This window comes from Heteronotia binoei, chromosome 4 (genome assembly GCF_032191835.1).
Source record: "Heteronotia binoei isolate CCM8104 ecotype False Entrance Well chromosome 4, APGP_CSIRO_Hbin_v1, whole genome shotgun sequence".
NCBI classification, from domain to species: Eukaryota; Metazoa; Chordata; class Lepidosauria; order Squamata; family Gekkonidae; genus Heteronotia; species Heteronotia binoei.
The window spans coordinates 130,036,256-130,055,315 of record NC_083226.1 but is presented as its reverse complement, the minus strand read 5'-3'; the positions used below and the strand labels follow the sequence as shown (position 1 = coordinate 130,055,315).

General features: G+C 40.7%; 1 protein-coding gene across 1 annotated transcript in view; it reads left to right on the top strand.

Annotated features, from left to right (window-relative positions):
• The window catches only part of VCAN (versican), a 237,927-nt gene that overhangs the window by 14,236 nt on the left and 204,631 nt on the right, over positions 1-19,060 (top strand). Inside the window, exon 2 of the mRNA XM_060235736.1 lies at positions 17,743-17,809. Within this exon, the coding sequence (XP_060091719.1) occupies positions 17,743-17,809 (67 nt within the window). The remainder of the gene's footprint in view (positions 1-17,742; positions 17,810-19,060) is intronic.

Sequence of the window (19,060 nt, the reverse complement as noted above, 5' to 3'; positions counted from 1 at the left end):
CTTGAATAGGCTGTTCAGGTATTATTCAGGTGTGTTTCTGTAAGTTGCAATATATATATATATATATATATATATATATATATATATATATATATATATATATATATATATGTGTGTGTGTGTGTGTGTGTGTGTGTGTGTGTATGTATATGTGTGTGAGTGTGTGTGTATATTATACACACACACTTATATATACGCACACACATATTGGCCACTGTGTGACAGAGTGTTGGACTGGATGTGCCATTGGCCTGATCCAACATGGCTTCTCTTAAGTTTTTATTTTTGATTTATTGACATTCATTACAGAACTCTCATGGCCAATACTTTGAGCCTAAGACCTAGAGGAAAACATGAAATGGCTGGACATTGTGAACTTTTGTACGTAAGTTGCATCACATGTGCTGGTCAGCCAATGGAGAAGATAGAGGCTCTGCTCTCTAGCTCCTGTGTGATTGAGCAAGCCTGGCAAAGTAAGCTGTGATGCAAAGAGAAGCAAGAGAGAGTATGATGGTAGCAGATGTCAGTGAGTTGCTTGTGGGCCTGATAGGAGCCCTCCGAGGGCCTGATCTGTCCCTCAGGCCCCATGTTTGACACTCCTGACCTAATTTCTTTAAATGAAATTAAATCCTCAGGGCCAGATGAATTGCATCTGAGGGTTCTAAAGGAACATACTGGTGTAATTTCAGAGCTTGTGCCCATTGGTTTTGATAATTCTTGGAGAACATGTGGAGTGTCAGAAGACTGGAGGCTGGCAAATTTGTCCCCGTCTTCAAGAAGGGGAAAAAGGAGGATCCAGGTAATACATGACCTGTCAGCTTGACATCTATACCTGGAAAGGTTTTAGAACAAATCATCAAACTGCCAGTCCTTAAGCATTTGGAAAGGATGGCTGTGATGACTAAAAGCCAACATGGGCTCCTTAGAAATGCCATATTGGACTAACCTTAATTCCTTCTTTGGATAGTTTCTACCTTGTGGAACCAAGAGAATGCTGTGGACATAGTTTCTCTAGATTTCAGTTAGGCTTTTGATAAGGTTCCATATGATATTCTTGTTGACAAGTTGGTAAAATGGGGTATGGATTCTATTACTATTAGGTGGATTTGTAACTGGTTGACAGATTGCACCCAAAGAGTGCTTGTAAATGGTTCTTCATCCTCCTGGAGAGGAGTGAAAAGTGGAATGTCCTGGATCTGTCCTGGGTCCTCTGTTGTTCAACATCTTTATAAATAAGTTAGACGAAGGAATAGAACTGATGCTCATTAAATCTCCAGATAACACTAAATTGGAAGGGGGAGCAAATATAATAGAAGACAGACTCAAGATGCAGGATGATATTGGCAGACTGGAAATTGGGACTAAAAGTAACAAAATGGATTTCAAAAGAGATAAAAGTAAGGTTCTGTATTTAGGTAGGAAAAATTGAATGTGTAATTATATTGGCAGTAGTGTATACATAAAGAATCTAGGGGTCTTGTTAGACCATGATATAGCAATGTGATGCGGTAGCTAAAAAGGCAAATGGCAATTTTTGGCTGCATCAACAGAAATATAGTGTCCAGACCACAGAAAGTGTTGGTGTTGCTTTACTCATCTCTGGTTACACTTCACTTGGAGTATTGTGTTCAGTTTTGGGTAGTGCAGTTTCAGAAAAACATTAACAAGCTGAAATGTATCTAGAGGAGGGTAATGAAGATGGTGAGAGGTCTGGAGATCAAGTCCCATGAGAAAAGGTTGAAGGAGTTCGGTATGTTTAGCGTAGAGAGGAGACAACCAAGGGGTGATATGACAGCCATCTTCAAGTATTTGAAGGGCTGTCATATAAAGAATAGAGCAGAGTTGTTTTCTGTTGCTTCAGAAGGTTGTACCAGAACCAATGGATTGAAATTGTATCAAAAGAATTTTTGGCTAAACATTAAGAAGAACTTCCTAATAGAGTGGTTCCTTAGTTCCTTGAGAGGTGGTGAGTTTTCCTTCTCTGGATGTTTTTAAGCAGAAACTGGATAGCCATCAGACAGCAATGCTGATTCTTTGAATTTAGGAAGAGTATGAGAGGGAGGGCAGGAAGGGTTTAGTTAGTGCTCTGCTTTCATGGTCCTTTCTTACATGCCCAGGGTAATGCCAATCACCACTCTGGGATCAGGAAAGAATTTTCCTTCAGGCCAGGTTGGCCAGGGATCCTGGAATAGTTTTGAGCAGGGGCATAGAGCAGGGGTCACTGCAGAAGTGATGATGGTGGTGGGGAGTATTTGTGAATTTCCTGCATTGTGGACTAGATGGTTTGTGAGGTCCCTTCCTGCTCTATGTTTCTATGTTTCAAATCATGGTGGAACCTATATCCAAAGCCAAGAACCTCTCCTATTTTAACTGAAAGGCAATCCCTGGGATCTTTAAGCAACAGACAAGCCACTAACACCTTCTGTAGGGCAAGGAGAAAGGTCTCCTCACATCTAAGTTTACAAGAAGAAAACTTTGTAATACAAAGGAAAAGGAAGTCACCAGTTCTTTCAGGAAATGTTCCAATCCAAAGGCAGGAAATGCCAGTTCTTATGGGCCTGAAGCCTGTACATTTTTCATTGCTGCTAAAAGTGATCCTGAATTCAGACCTGTTCAGCTTGAACCTTCTTGGTGCTGGATTATTTCTTTGAATAATGATATGGCTAAGAAGGTGGCAGTTCTAATGTGTTCCGCATAGATGGCTGGCTTTTCATGTACCCACTGGAGGCTCCATCACAGTTTCCATGCTGTCAATCAGGAAAAGTGTCTCCCTGCTTGAGTATACACATCAAGGTATTTCACTACATATTGACCACCCGGTACTGAGATGGGGAAAAAGTGCTTTTGGCATCATATATCGTGGGAGATTTGTCCAGGCTGAAGTTTCCTAGGGATTCTGTGAGCTTCAAGCTAGAAAATAATAGAGCACCAGGACTGCAGCAGCTGCAGACTGGTTGGATAGGCTGTACTGGACTACCTGTTGGGGGCTAGAGGGCCAGTTTGAATGCACCTATGGGTTGGGAGTAGGGTGGAGTTTAACAGTATATAACCAGGCTGTGGTCTGGGGTTTGCATGCTTGTACATAGTTGCTGAAAGCTCAAGTAAAGTTGCTGATCACTATGCTTGGAGTTCTCATTCTTAGCATCGAACGTGGTATTTAGCAGTAATGAAAGATGATTCCTCACAAAAACATTCCTGTGTTTTCTAAGGTTAGTTATTATTTTCTTGTTCAGACTTCAGTTGAATTAAAAAGGTAAAGGTATTCTGTGCAAGCACCAGTCATTTTTGACTCTGGGGTGACGTTGCATCACTATGTTTTTATGACAGACTTTTTACAGGTTAGTTAGCCATTGCTTTACCCCCAGAAATTTTACTGACCTTGGAAGGATGGAAGGCTAAGTCAACCTTGAGCTGGCTACCTGAACCCAGCTTCTGCCAGGATTGAACTTAGATGGTGAGCAGAGCTTGGACTGCTATCAGAGAAAACATCAAGTGAACAATGCAATAGGTCTAGAATTACAAAATCAGAAAACAATGCAGACAAAAAAAATAACCTATGATATACCATAAACAATAAAAAATGGATTTCAAAAGTAAAAGACAAAGTAGCTGTAAGGGACAGTCAGGGTCAGCTTGGGGGGAAGTGGCCACTGTGAATTTTTCTGTCACCTATCCCCAGTACCTCAGGCACACAATATAAAATTTCTGTCAGAAAATAACTCAGCAGCAGACATTTTTAAATTCAAAACCAAAAAGTATATTTATTGATTCACAGAAGGCAAAGAAGGGAGTGAAATAAGAGTTATTGGTTATTATAAACAAATCAGTTGGCAGGCAGAAGTCCAACTAATCAAACAATCTCTAATCACCAGAGATGTTGGCATGCTGAAGTACTATAAAAATTACTGACAGGCTTAAGATCTATAAACTAACAAGCAGATTGGCAGGCAGTGCTTTCTTAACCCTAGGAAACATTCTATTCAGAGGATTACAAAACCCCTTGCTCAGGTTTTCTAAGTCATAAAAATAAAAAAGGGTTACACACTCTTTGCCTTTCACACAAAGGACTATCTGACTTGTGCCAGAAATATCCCCACACAGATGTTCTCACTAGCATACAGGCACACCCCAGACCTTAGAGTGATACCTCAGGACTCACACCTTTGAATGCTATCTCACAAACCACTCAATCCCTTGTGTCTCAGTCTTACCCAGCTAGTGTCCCTGTCTGTCTCCTGGGATTTCTTCTCAGCCACAAGAATCTAGTCTCTCCCCCAGTGTGTTGGAGTGTTCTTAACTGAACCAGGAGTCTGCCCTGAAGTTCTAACAGGTCTCCTCACCGGAGTTTTCAGTTTCCCTCTGCTACCAGTGTTGCAGTGGTGCCACCATTCAGAGAGTTTCCTCACAGAAAGAGCCTGGTTTTGCCCCTTCTTCCAGATAACATTCTCTCTCAGACAGAAACTCAAATCCAGTCCTGTCTCTAGAAACTCAGTCCGCAGACTGTTCTCAGCTCTTTCCCAGTTGATATCTTCAACTCAACTCCTCCAATACTCAGACTGAACTAAACTGTGAGGCGATTCCCCCACTGCAAGCCTCCTTGCAATTGATACATTTGGTATCCATGGCTGCGGCTCAGCCAATCAGAGTGATCTCTGCTCACCCAGGCTAACTGCTTCAGTCCATTATAGTATCCTGTGATGTGGGTGGGGCTGAGAGGGCTCTCACAGCAGCTGCCCTTTCAAGGACAACCTCTGCCAGAGCTATGGCTGACCCAAGGCCATGCTAGCAGGTGCAAGTGGAGGAGTGGGGAATCAAACCAGGTTCTCCCAGATAGGAGTCCGCACACTTAACCACTGCACCAAACTGGCTCTCCTACAATAAGCAGTGAAATAGGCTATGTTCCCTTTATAGAAGCATTCTCTCAAGTTGTTGCATTATAACTGTCATTTCAATCCCTTTTGTAAAAATGCCCTCCTGAACATGATACTAGTATGGAGGTCTCCTCAGGCAGGCTGTTCCACTAACTGTGGGTTTAGGGGTGGATCCTCCAGTTTGGAGACCTTTCCTCCCACTTCATGGTTATCAGAAAGTGAGGGGGGGGGGAGGGAAATGTCTGTTGGGAACTCTATTATTCCCTATGGAGACTTATTCCTATAGGAAATAATGGAGAATTGATCCATGGGTATTTGGGGCTCTCGGGGGGGGGTAGTTTTTGAGGTAGAGGCACCACATTTTCAGTGTCACATCCAGTGTTTCTCCTCAAAATACTCTCCAAGTTTCAAAAGGTTTGGACCAAGGGGTCCAATTTTATGAGCCCCAAAAGAAGGTGCCTCGTCCTTCATTATTTCCTATGGAAGGAAGGCATATAACAGGTGTGCGGTCCCTTTAAATGTGATGGCCAGAACTCCCTTGGAGTTCAATTATGCTTGTCACAACCTTGCTCCTGGTTCCACCCCCAATGTTTCCTGGCTCCTCCCCCAAAGTCTCCTGGCTCCATCCCCAGATATTTCTTTAATTGGACTTGGCAACCCTATGTGGGTTGCAACAGAAAAGGCTAAGGATAGAGCACCTCTTTGCCAGGTGGCAGCTTCAGAAGCCCTTGCTCAGATGAGCAAACTGTTGCAGGTCATGGCAGGAGAGGCAGTTCTGCAGATATGTGTTTGCAAGGGCATGGATCAAGTACTTTGATTTTTAACCTGGTAACTTGTAATCCCATGGAGTGACTTCAGAATTCCTGCCTAGTTCCCAGCAGTAATTAAGCAGCTGCATTTTTACCAGCTGAAGTTTCCAAACTGGCTTTAAGGGCAGACCAATATAGAGGGCATTACTGTAGTCTAATGAAGTTGCTGTGGCTTGCATCCACATGGCCATTAGGCTGTCAAGGTAGGGACCCAGTTTTTGGGCTAAATGAAAGTGGAAGAAAACATTTTATGCAGCTGCATTAACTTACTTCTTCAAAGGAACACAAAAATACCCTCTTATATATGCAAACAGTAGTCTAATGAAAAGGAGATGAAATCTATTTTGTATGAATTAATTCTTTCTTGTTTGTGTTGTACAAATCATGAAGTACAACACAAGCAAGAAAGAATTAATTCATACAAAATAGAATATCAATATAGTCCACGGTACTCAAAGTCAAAAGTCCACTGGAAACAGAACCAACATTGAAGACTTCAAACAGTAAATGACAGATTCCACTTGCTTCACAGGAACATTCCAAGAAATTTTCTATAAATGTCAAAGTCAAGCGATACCACAATAAATTGATTCTAAACAATATTGCATCTGCTGTATTAAGTTCTCTACAGAGTTTGATATGCACCATTTTGGATACTTCCTTTGTCAAGAGAAGAATCACAGATATGGTGCAATAACCATTAGGTACCAATTATGTAATAATGGAGCCCCAAATGCCTCTAAAATATGTCATAATACAATGATAAGTAGTGACTTTTGACTTTGAGTACCACGAACTATATTGATATACTATTTTGTATGAATTAATTCTTTCTTATATTGTATTTTTTGATTTATGCAATTTTTCTTCACTCTACTCCTTTTCATTATTGTTTCATACTGTTTGCATATATAAGGGAGTGATTTTTGTGTTCCTTTGCTATTTGTTCTCCCTCCCCTGTTTGTTTAAGTTACTTCTTCAGCAATAACACTGGGTCTGATATAATGCCTAGTCTCTTAATTGAATCAGTGAGGGCCGGCTGAAACCCATCAATGGGGAGCAGAGTGTTCTTCAAGACATCAGCCTTCTCAACCATCATCACTTCTATTTTGTCAGGATATGGTGTTTGGCTATTTTATTTTAACTGATGTTTAGGCATGCACATAGAAAGTTTATTTTTACATTCATTTCATTTTTGCATTCATTTTCATCCATTTTTACATTCATTTGCACTTGTTTAATTTTGCATAACATTCTTTCATTTTTAAAGTTCATCTTTATTTGCATTGCCCATGGATTTCAATGGGAGACCCATCTACTATTCTGCTTCATGTACCATTGGCGTTTTGCATCCAGACAGCTTGAAACTTGCAGTCTTTTTCTACTATTTCCCAAGTGCATCAAACCATATTTCAGATAACTAAGACATATTAAAAAGGGCAAATTAAAAAGATACACATTTGGCAGTCTTACCATTGATTTTCCAGTGTTTTCTTTTCTACAGATTGGAGAGCTTTTCAGTCTGTTAATTACACAGTGCACTCATTCCTCCTCCCTCCCTTTAACCTATTTAATGGAGCTGCCCTGAGCCTGCTTCAGCGGGAAGGGCGGGATATAAATCCAATAAATAAAATAAATAAATTTTGAACGTATGCAGTGTTCTCCCCCAAATCATCACCAAAGCAATGGAAAAATGAATGAAATTATTCATTAACTTCTAATTTGTTTTGATAGTTTTTCACATCAGTGTATCTAATTTTCAAAACAGCTAGATCTGTAGATACTTAAATACAGAGACTGGGGCCATGAACAGACAAGCTCCAGTTTTGCAGAAAATCTGAAATCTTAAAAAAAAAACCCCAAACATTGGGAATTTTCTCCTCAAAGAACAGAAGCTGTGCCTATAGCTTTGAGAAATGAATGTCCTCCTAGTCATCATTACTAGGCAACTACAATGATATTACCAGCCAACAAGCCTTGATTTCTGTCCATAGAAGGCAGCGACCATTCCAGGGCTATTTTGGCCTTCGAGGGAGAATGCATTAGAGTCAGGCCCAGCAGAAACCGCACAGCAACTTGATTCCATATGACTTACATGACTCACCCAGGACTTGCTATTATTCAACATCAGCCACTCCATGAAAGACAGTGTGATGTAGTGGTTTTGGCTTCCCAAACTCCTGCCAGAGGTGGGGGGTTTCTGCTGGCATTGAGGGAGCCACCAGGGGATCCCTGCCCCCAAAGAACCCCATCATGCAGTGTGGCACACAGTGTGATGACATCGCCCTGAAGTGACGTATTGCACCAGGCACATAACACAGGGACACTTCAGGCATTTGGGGGAAACTCTATGGTTTTGAGAGGGGGCACTAGCAATTTGAGGGATAATTCTATGACCATAGAGTTCCTCCCCCAATTGCTAGAGTGTCCTTGTGCAAAACCATAGAGTTTTCCCCAAATTTCCTAGAGCATCCCCACACAATCCCCAGTGCAATATGTCACTTCTGAGATATGTCATTGTGTCACATGCACAAAAAAAGTCCCCCACCAGTATCTGGTGGGGACGTGGCAACCCTATAGTGGTTAGAGCTTCAGACTAGGATCTGGGAGACCCAGGTTCAAATGCCCACTTTGCTCTAGAAGCTCACTAGGTGCCCTTGGACCAATTACAATTTCTCAATCTAATATACCACATGGGATTGTTGTGAAGATAAAATGGAAGTGAGGAGCATGATGTAATCTGGTTTGGGTTCCTATTGTGGAGAAAGGTGACGTATAAGTGAAATAAATAAATAATAAATATAGGAGAAGATTGCGGGGGGGGGGGCAGAATAAAGGTAGTTGGGTTAGTGGGTGGGGATAATGAAAAGAAGCAGGAAATGTGTTGATGTGGGGGTTGCCAGGAGGAGAGAGAGAGGAAATTGTATGGGAAAAGGGGCACAGGGGAAAGTGAGGTGCCCACACAAGTCTTAGAAGTTTAGGACAATAGAAGTGTGGAGCCGTGCTAAATCCATTGAAGATACAGAGCAGTGCCAATTGCGGTACTGTATCCCTTGGTGAGCTGCCTGAGGAAGGATTGATTCCAAAAGTGGATGGAAGCAGTGGTCCAGTTGCAGTCACACCTGGTTGGGAATTATTGGATTTCAGGAAGTCCTACAAACAAAGAACATTGTATGCTGTCTTTGTAAAATGGACTGTAAAATATTTCTAAATTAATATGTGATTTTTGTTTTTCAATTTATATGTTAGTTAAAACCCTCACAGATACAGTATCAACAGATAAAATGACAAAATAACAGAACAACCTAAAAGAAAACCTCATCAAACACAAAATACAACAAAACAAAGAGTGGGCAATATTTAAAAAAGCAACAATACACAGTCATCTGTTTTATAGTCCTGTCTTGCCAAAAGGCAGTGACAAAATAATTTCATGCCAAAACGCAACAATATATGCATGATCTGGATATGATCTAGAAGAAAAGATACATTTAAATTATTTTACATCAAATGTGGCCCAGGCAGGAGAAAGCTGGTGTATCAACTGGGCCTGCATTAATCCTAGTGTTATGAAAATCTCAACAATTATGCTGATCTAAGCTTATTTAAAATCGAATTAATCAATTACCCCAATTATTTAGAAGAAATCCTAGTTTTCTTTTAAAATGCTATCATCCTGAGCATTCAGTTATGGTGAAATATTTCTTTAAGATGAATTTTAACTGTCAGATAGGGTTGCCAGCTCCAGGTTTAGAAATACCTGGATATTATTTTTGGGGGGTGGAACCTAAGGAGCGCAGGGTTTGGGGAGGTGAGGGACTTCAATGGGGTATAATGCCATAGAGTCCTCCTTTGAAAGCAGCCATTTTCTCCAGGTGAACTGATCTCTGTTGTCTGGAGATCGATTGTAATCCCGAGACATCTCCAGTAACCACCTGGAGGCTGGCAACCCTACTGTCAGATAATTCACTACTAAAATTCATATGGTGACATTAAATCCTAGTTTGATGTGGGTGCCTTGTGAGGAGACATCCTGCTGACAACTGAACTTTGTTCAGGCTGCATAATTGATGTTTAATTGTTTTGCACATTTTTTTTTGTAACATCAGGTATACCACAACTATTGCAAGTGACCAAGTTTGGGATTTACTTTTCTTCAGTGATGCCTAGAGGCCTTTTTGGCTCAACAGGGTGACAGGAAGTCTGTTCTGTCCTCTTAAGTTTTAAGCTTAGTACTTGATGGCTGTTCTCATTTAAAAGCTCCTACCAATTTTCTCTTATGAGCAGGGTTTTTTTTTGTGTGTGTGTGTAGCAGGAACTCCTTTGCATATTAGGCCCTGATGTAGCCAATCCTGTTTTGCATATTACACCCCTGATGTAGCCAATCCTCCAAGAGTTTACAGGGTTCTTCCTACAGAGCCTACTATAAACTCTTACTATAAATTGGCTACATCAGGGGTGTGTGGCCTAATATGCAAAGGAGTTCCTGCTACAAAAAAAGCCCTGCACAAGTATTACCCAAAGGTAAGTGAATGCCCTCTTAATGTATGTTACTAGCCAACCACAACAGCACTGCCAGCCTTGGTTTCTGTCAGTAAAAGATGGGGTGGGGGCAGGGGTCTTTCCAAGGCTGTTTTGATCTTGTCTGATTAAAGCCAAACTTGTCAGCAACTATTAGCAAGTTGATATCACACACATTACTTACACAGTATTGGCTCCTTGCACAGTTCAGCAGCAGCCACTCCATGAAAGCCAATGTGGTGTAGTGGTTAGCATTTCAGACTAGAATCCAGGAGGCACAGGTTTGAATCTCCACTCTGCCATGGAAGCTCACTGGGTGACCTTGGGCCAGTTACACACTCTCAGCCTAATGTAAAAGGGCTGTTGGGAAGATATAAATGAAGCAAATAAATAATAAATAATAGCCTAATATTGGGGCCAGGTAAAAGGTAGGCTGACTGGGGTGTGGGAAGAAGAGAAGGAAGAAGGGAAAGGTGAGGATATGGAGTCTGCCAGGAAGAAGTCATATGGGGAACGGAAATAATGTCTGATTCCTCATCATACAACTGGGCCTGGTGGCCATCACTGTGAAACTTGACCATTGATTTCTCAGACAGATGCTTCCAGGGCAAGTGAAGGAAAATGTCAGATAAATTGGTGGGTGGGTGAAAAGGCAGCAGCAAAAGAGGAGAAAGCTATGGGGGCAAACTGCCAGGGAAGGAAAAGAGGAACTTGTGGGGGGGGGGGAGAGGATGAGAAGTCCCCTACAAATACTTGCAGGTCTGATGCTTGTTTCGCATAATTTCTCTTGTCTTCCCCTCCCCCTGCCTCTAGACAAACAACCAAGAACAGCCTGATTTTAGAACATGATTTGGTGTTGGCTTTCTTTCACAATACATGTTCTCATTTCTTGTTGTTTTCTGGATTTCAAAACAGGGATGATGTCTTGCAGTACTGAATCCAACAAAACTGGCAATAGTAAAACAGATATTGGCCAGAGAGAAGGCAAGTCAGATGGGAAAGTTGTAGAGTCATTGCCTTCCAATAACTGAGGAACCCTAAACAGACCTATCTCAGCCTTGTCACAGAAGCCACACTAGATTTCTCCCCTTTATAAGGAACATGAGCTGTTGAGCTATGCATTGGCTGATTCCTGGGAACCAATAGTGGATAACATTTTCTTAATAGCTTTTCCTGTTTCTCACCAGCTCTCTGGTAGGTAGCTAGTTAAATTCTCAGCTCTGCCTAAATTGCTGCTAGCCAGGATTGGCAGATTTCCCCTGCCTTTCCCAGCTGTTGAGAGGAACTTGGTCAATACGTAGCTGTATCTAGCCAGCTATGCCACAATGTGGAGGAAGTTTCACATGATGCATGACTGCTTGTCAGGCAACTATGGTCTGCAAAAGAGTTCTGTCAGAGAGAAGAAGCTGGCTAGTTTAGGCTTGCTGCCTCCAAGTGAAAGTGTTGGGATTTCCTGGAGTGTTATCCAGAAACTGTAGTTTGAGACTTTCAGCAACTGGCAGTTAATGGAAGGAGGTGGTAAAGAAATACTGACAGTTGTACCTCAAATGTTATTCAAATCTCTAATAAGGGAGTATGGTGTAAAAGAAATGCACTGTAATTGACTCAGAAACCAGTCCTCAGATTTGGATTATTAGAATCATAGAATAAGAAAGGACTTCCAGGGACATCTAGTCCAACTCCCTGCACAATGCAGGAAATTCACAAATACACCCCCCCTACACCCAGTGACTCAGGAGTCACTGGGGGTATTTGGGAGGGGGGAAGTATTTGTGAATTTCATGCCCAGATGTCAAAAAGCCTCCAGAATCCCTGGCCAAACTAGCCTGGAGAAAAAATGCAGCCTGACCTCAAAGTGGCAAACAGCATTTCTCTGGGCATGTAAGAAACGGCTGCAAGAATTAAGCGTTGATGCTTCCTGCCCTTCTTCTCATGATTTGCCTAAGTATTGATAGGACTTTTGATATAGTTAAACTTTTATTAGAACTTAACGTTACAACTATTTTGAGAACTATAAACCCTGTTTTGCATGTGATGGTTCCGTATAGCAGTATGTATCTCAGTTTATTTTAATACCAGTTTAGCAGCTCAGTAGGTCCCCATTCTGGCAACTGATTGAACTTAAATAAGTTTCTACGAATTTGAATAAATGAAGATAGGAATGTTTCCAGCAATCTTCCAGGTCCCTTTAAATTAGGGGTGTGACACAATTATAATTTTCAAGGCAATTGTATTTTAGATTTTATATAATTTTTATTGGTTTTAAGTACAAAAGAAAAAGCATAAGCACAGATACAAAAAAGAAAAACAAAAGGAGAGGGGGGAGGGCATATACAGAATGGAAAAGGTGGGAGGGGAAAGGAAAAATACAAGTATATCAATTTTAAGTCTACCTCCAAATAAAATATCCAATTCGTTCTACCTGCAAGTATAAAATTCTCCATATATTTTGCCATCTTTATCTTCCATTCTATTATTTGCAATACAAGTCTAAACAGTTCTTCAACACATATAAATCTGAACAAGTCAGAGCAGTCTCAGCACAAAACTTACTACTTTGGCTTAACCTTGTTAAAAAAACAAACTAATTTATCAGTTTATCATTATCCTCATTAACAGAGACACGAAAAATTCATATCTTTATCCTTAAAAAAACTAAAAAGAAATACAACCTGGTATTATGTCTATTTCAATATAAACAGTTTCTCCTGAGAGACATTGAGCGTTTTCGCACTGACCTTACTCGGCAGCGATGTCCCTCTTCACCGCGCAGCGTCTGCGCGGATTTCGCACACGTTGCTCTGCAGAACCCAGAAGAGCTGCAAAGTCCCGCGGCTTTTGCATCGCAAATGTAAACTGGTTTTTGGCCAGTTTACATTTGCGACGCAAAAGCCGCGGGACTTTGCGGCTCTTTCGGGTTCTGCAGAGCAACGTGTGCGAAATCCGCGCAGACGCTGCGCGGTGAAGAGGGACGTCGCTGCTGAGTAAGGTCAGTGCGAAAATGCCCATTATTAACAAAAACAAATTTAGCAGTTTACATAACATCTGTATTGCCTGCCTTTTTAATCCACCTCTTGTATCCCTATTGGGCTAGGAAAAACAACTTTTTATGACCAAAAGTGAGGATCTCAAACCTGTTCTTATTGAGCGTTGCCTACCCAACTATCCAAAATAAAAACATTTCAGGAAACCCTTCTTACTAGAAAGAAATTAATCTCCTGAGTTATAGATTAACTTGTAAAACTACCCATATCTATAACAAACATAGAAACTAATATCATTATCTATTGAAAAGAAGTTCAGCAATTTGTCAAGAAATTATGTTATCTGCCTTCTTAAAAATTAATCTAAATAGACTATTTTTACATAAAATTATTTTCAAAAACCTTTTAGCCCTTTAACTTTTAAATCCATATTTTTTAAGACAGCTTATTATAGCCCCAAAACAAAAAAAAAAACAAAAGGAAAAAAAGACGTTTCACTTTAACCTTCTAATTTCACATATCAGAATTTCTTACAAAGTCCATGTCCAGCTATCCACTGAGAAAAGTCTAATTCAGGAGAGTCTTCTTTCTGAAAGATTTCCACATCATGATTTTCTGGTTGAAATACATCTTCTCAAAGCAGTCATCCTTCTTAAAGGAGATAAGAAAAATTCCACAGCCTTTGTTCCTCTCAACCTAGTTGGTCTCCATTTCCGGTCCTCTTTTTCAAATGCACCACAAGATTCCATTTTAATTTTATTTTGTTGATTTCCCAACAGCTCAGTCTCCCATTTTGATTCCACAGACATTACCAGGTTCTCTTTAGCACTCTGCTCATGTAGATTTGAGGTTTTGCGAGCTTTTAGCAAAAAAGCTGCCATTTGCTTCTTAACCAAATCAGCCAATAAACCAAGATCTTGCCTCAGAGATTTTAAACTGCTCAAAATGTCTTTTTTAATAAGAAATTTCACTTAGCAAAGCCATTTTTCTCTGTCAGCAAACTCAGTCCATTAATCCTGATTAAACAGTAGCTCAGAATCCCAGACAGCCCATCCTTCTCAGTCTCCTTCAACTGAAGTTTTAGATGTTAACGTATGAATTTCAGATCAGACAACAAGGAAAAATCCCTCTAACAGGTGTCTTATTTTGTTCAGACCGTATTGCAGCCAAATAATAGTCTCTTTAACAAATAACCAATTATAATCTGGGTCGATTTAAATGTCCATATTCCGATTAATTCAAATTGTTTCCAGTGTTTAAAGATGTTCTTTGACTTTCCATGGCCTTATTCACAGGGAAATTAGAGATATTGATCTCTTTCCCTTCCTTTGAACTACAAAGTCATTAGAATGTAAAAAAGACTCATTAGCCTTTGGCAATTGAAAGTAAACTTACTTGCATTGCAGATTTGTTGTGCTTGAGGGTTGATAGATCAAAAGCTTGTTAGCGAAACGAAAGGCAAGCAGTCAAGCATTTGTCTCTTGTTGCTGTATTAGCAGTCGCAATGGAAAGAGCTTCAGAGCACACAAAAGGAACAGGAGCAACAGCCGTTGCGCCCCTATTCCACTGTGAAAGCCCCATCCCTAAGGGACCCTCCCAGGGTCTCTTTAGGGGTGTCAGATCCATGACACCCCTCCCGCTGCCCTATCAGGGGGAGTTGCAAACAGGAGAGCTCACGAATCCACCTGCTAGCAAGACGACGTAGCCCGGAAGTCAGGCAATTGTATTTTAAAAGGCCTGGTTTGTACCTTAAAAAAAGATTCCCTGGATGGAATGCATCACAGACAGTCTATGATTCTGTGGAGTTTAGGACAAACTCATTTGATATGTAATAGAATTTCTTTATGCTAAACTCATTGTCAGTAATTCTCTCAATATTTTTTCTCTATAGCCATGGGCAATGCAATAATTCAGATATTCATTTGGAACAAACAACCTCAAGATGGCAGCTGCTTTTCTAAGTAAACTTTGTTGTTGTTCAGTTGCACAGTCAAGTCCGACTCTTTGCAACTCTATGGACCAAGTCACTCCAGGCCCTCCTGTCTTCCACCATCCTTAGACGTCTGCTCAGATTCATGTTAGTTACATCAGTAATATTGTCTAGTCAGCTCATCTTATGCTGTCCTTTTCTTTGAGCCAGTTGGTGTAGTGGTTAAGTGTGTGGACTCTTATCTGGGAGAACCGGGTTTGATTCCCCATTCCTCCACTTACAGCTGCTGGAATGACCTTGGGTTAGCCATAGCTATCGCAGGAGTTGTCCTTGAAAGGCTGGATGCCATGATCTTAGTTTTTTTGATGTTGAGTTTCAAGTCAACTTTTGTGCTCTCCTCTTTCACCCTCAACAAGAGGTTCTTTAGGTCCTCTTCACTTTCTGCCATTAGAGTGGCGTCATCTGCTTATCTGAGGTTGTTGATATTTTTCCCAGCAATCTTAATTCCAGTTTGTGCTTCATCCAGGCTGGCGTTCCACATGATGTACTCTGCATATAAATTAAATAAGCAGGGTGACAATATACATCCTTGTCGAGCTCCTTTTCCTATTCTAAACCAATCAGTTGTTCCATATTCCATTCTGACTGTTGCTTCCTGACCTAATGCAGGTTTCTCAGGAGACGTGAGGTGGTCTGGTATTCCCATCTCTTTAAGGACTTGCCACAGTTTGTTGTGATCCGCACAATCAAAGGCTTTAGCGTAGTCAGTGAAGAAGAAATAGATGTTTTTCTGATACTCCTGTGCTTTCTCCATAATCCAGCAAATGTTGGCAATTTGATCTCTAGTTCCGCTACCTCTCTGAAACCCAGCTTGAATTTTGGTATTTCCTGATCTACGTACTGCTGAAGTCTAGTTTTTAGGATCTTTAACATGACCTTGCTCAATGGGATGTACGTCTAAGTAAACTTTCTTAGGCTTGTTCTGCAATTTTATGCATACTTTCTTCAGTCAGTCAGAGTTGAATGACTTTATAAGAAATATACATAAGTGGTAGTGGCAAGCACCATCAGACCATCTCAACTGATTTATGGCAACCTCATTGAGTTTTCAGGGTGAGAGATAATCAGAGGCAGGTCATCGCCTGCCTTTGCATCCTGACCCTGGACTTCTTTGGTGTTTCATATATTAACCAGGGCTGGCCCTCCTTAGCATCCAAGATCTGATGAGATCAGGCTAGCCTGGGCCATCCAGGTCAGGATGCAATTTCAGTTTTTGAATGGTACATTTAATTATATATTTACTTTATTTATAGGACACTTTTCTTACTGAGAGTCATATGCATAAAGAGACAATGTATTGGAAGCTCTCCTATATCTCTGGAAATAAAAGTGTTTGTGTGTGTGTATGTGTATAAAAACATTTCATGTTTTTCAGAAGTGTGTTTGTGTGTGTGTGCGTGTGTATTTCATGTTTTTCAGATACACACACACACTTCTGAAAAAACATGAAACAGATTGTGATTTACGGTTTCACTTAGCCCTAATCTATCTAATCTGTTTATCTTTCAGTGCTCCACAGGCTGGGTTGTCAATTCTAAACTGGAAAATTCTTGGAGATTTGTAGGTTGAACTTAGGTAGAGGAGGGTTTGAGGAGGTGTATAATGCTATGCAATCCACCCTCTAAAGCATCTATTTTCTGGCCTTCACATTTACAGGGACCACACACTCTTTAAATGCCTTCCCTCCATTTGTAAATAATGAAAGATGGGATACCTTCTTTTGAGGCTCTTAGAATTGGGCCCCCTGGTCCAATCTGGGGAGTGTTTTGTTGAGAGGCTATGCTGAAAATCTGATGCCTCGACTTCAAAAAACAGCCCTCTGAGCCCCAGACACCAATGGGTCAATTATTCATTATACCCTATGGAGAGTAGTCTTCATAGGGTATAATGGAGTGTCCAGCAGACATTCAACCCCACCTCCACTTTCTGATAACTCTGAAGTGGGGGGAGGGCCTCCAAACTAGGGGATCCCTTGCCTCCAACTGGGAATGGGCAACCCTAGTCTGACAATTATTAACATGAAGTTCTCAGCTTCCATATCTTGTTTATATTTTGTTGTTTAAGTCATAGGAAACCCCGTCTCCCCTACATACATGCATTTTAGAAACAGAAACCAAATCAACAGCAGGGGTAAATTCCTTCTGATAGAATTATACAATGCCATGGCAATGCTTTTATTATTATTTGCCTTAGGAGTTACTTTTCAATAAAATAATTCAAAGAAATGTGGTGACTTGTTTCAAAATGATTACTGTGGTGTGGAAGATTGATCAGTGGAGTGCTGCTGTAATATCAGGACATATTAAGACTGCAAAGGAGCTCTCAAAATGAGTTTAAGAACAAGATCCAGGCAGTGGCGTTGATACCTAAATCATGATTAGGACTGCACAGTCAGGATTGGAATCCCAGTTGCTGAGCCAATGTAAGAATACCTAGAGCGAGGTCAGTGAGATGGCCTGTAATTTTATAAATCTAAGTAACCACTGGAACAAGTATTAACAATTACAAACCTTAATAAGACCATGTTAGAGAACCTTTGATTTATTTTGTGTTTTCATTATTTGTAGGTCAAGATGTTGAAAATTATCTTATGGATATGCTGGACCCTAGCCATAACATATGCATTCCGCAAAGGTAAGGCATCATGCATAGGGATGTTTGTTGAGTTGATGATTGGAAATGTAATCCTCAAATTATTTACAAACAGGTTTTTTTGTGTACAGGAACTCCTCTGCATATTAGGCTACACCCCCCTGATGTAGCCAGTCCTTCAAGAGCTTACAGAGCTCTTCTTACAGGACCTACTGTAAGCTCTTGGAGGACTGGCTACATTGAGGGGTATAGCCTAATATGCAAAGGAGTTCCTGCTACAAAAAAAGCCCTGCTTACAAAGCAATTTCTAATTGAACTTAAAACATATTAGAGTTGCTACCCAACTAAATCCTAAGATAGCTCGTGCATCTATAAAGACTCCACAACAGGCTGGAATTGAACAAGTATGGTGAATCTGGAAATATTGCGATATAATCCTGTGCTACTAATTTCAATTGGTTTAGATGGGAGTCCCTTTACATATAATTGGACGATTCGTGATGGGGAGTGCTTTGTCTTGTAAACTTCTCTATCATCCATCTGTTTAAAGCACAAACATTCCACTAGGGAAAACAAATTAGTATGCCTGGTTGTTGTTTTTTGGTAAGGCCAACTTGCAAAAAGTGCACTCAGGGAATTGGTTGCCAACCTCAAGGTGCGACCTGGAGGTCTCCACTTTTACAACTAATCTCCAGCTGACAGAGATCTGCTTCCTTGGAAAAAACAGCTGCTTTGGAGGGTGAACTCTGTAGCATTGTAGCATGCTGGGGTCCCATAAACCCTGCTCTCTCCAAGGTCCACTCCACAAATCTCCTGATATTTCTCAACCCAGAACTGGCAACCTTATGTAAGGGCCACCTTTGTAATCTAGAAGTTCCCCTTGCTTTGGCCAGACTTACACAAAGAAGAAGACAATTCACTTAAGAGCATAAAGATGACCATTTATTTTGCAGACAGAAATTCCTGTATCGAATAGCTGCATGTAAGGAGCAGCTTTCCTTGATGTGCACCCCACAATGATGAGAGAAAGCAGTTCTGTTGCTCATTTCAGTGTCTGAGAAGCCTTGCTTGGGGAAGAAGTGGCAATGCTCTTGCTTGTGTCAAGGTTCAGGATTCTCACAGAGTCTTTAAGTAGATCAGAGGCAGATACATAGTACTTCAAGTAGATATAGTAAAGACATAGTACTTTAGATCAGAGGCAGATACATAGTACTTCAGAGTATTTAAGATAACATTGTCAAAATATAAGTAAACAGGCAAGTGAACATATCTTCTTTGTCTACTGTTAAATCA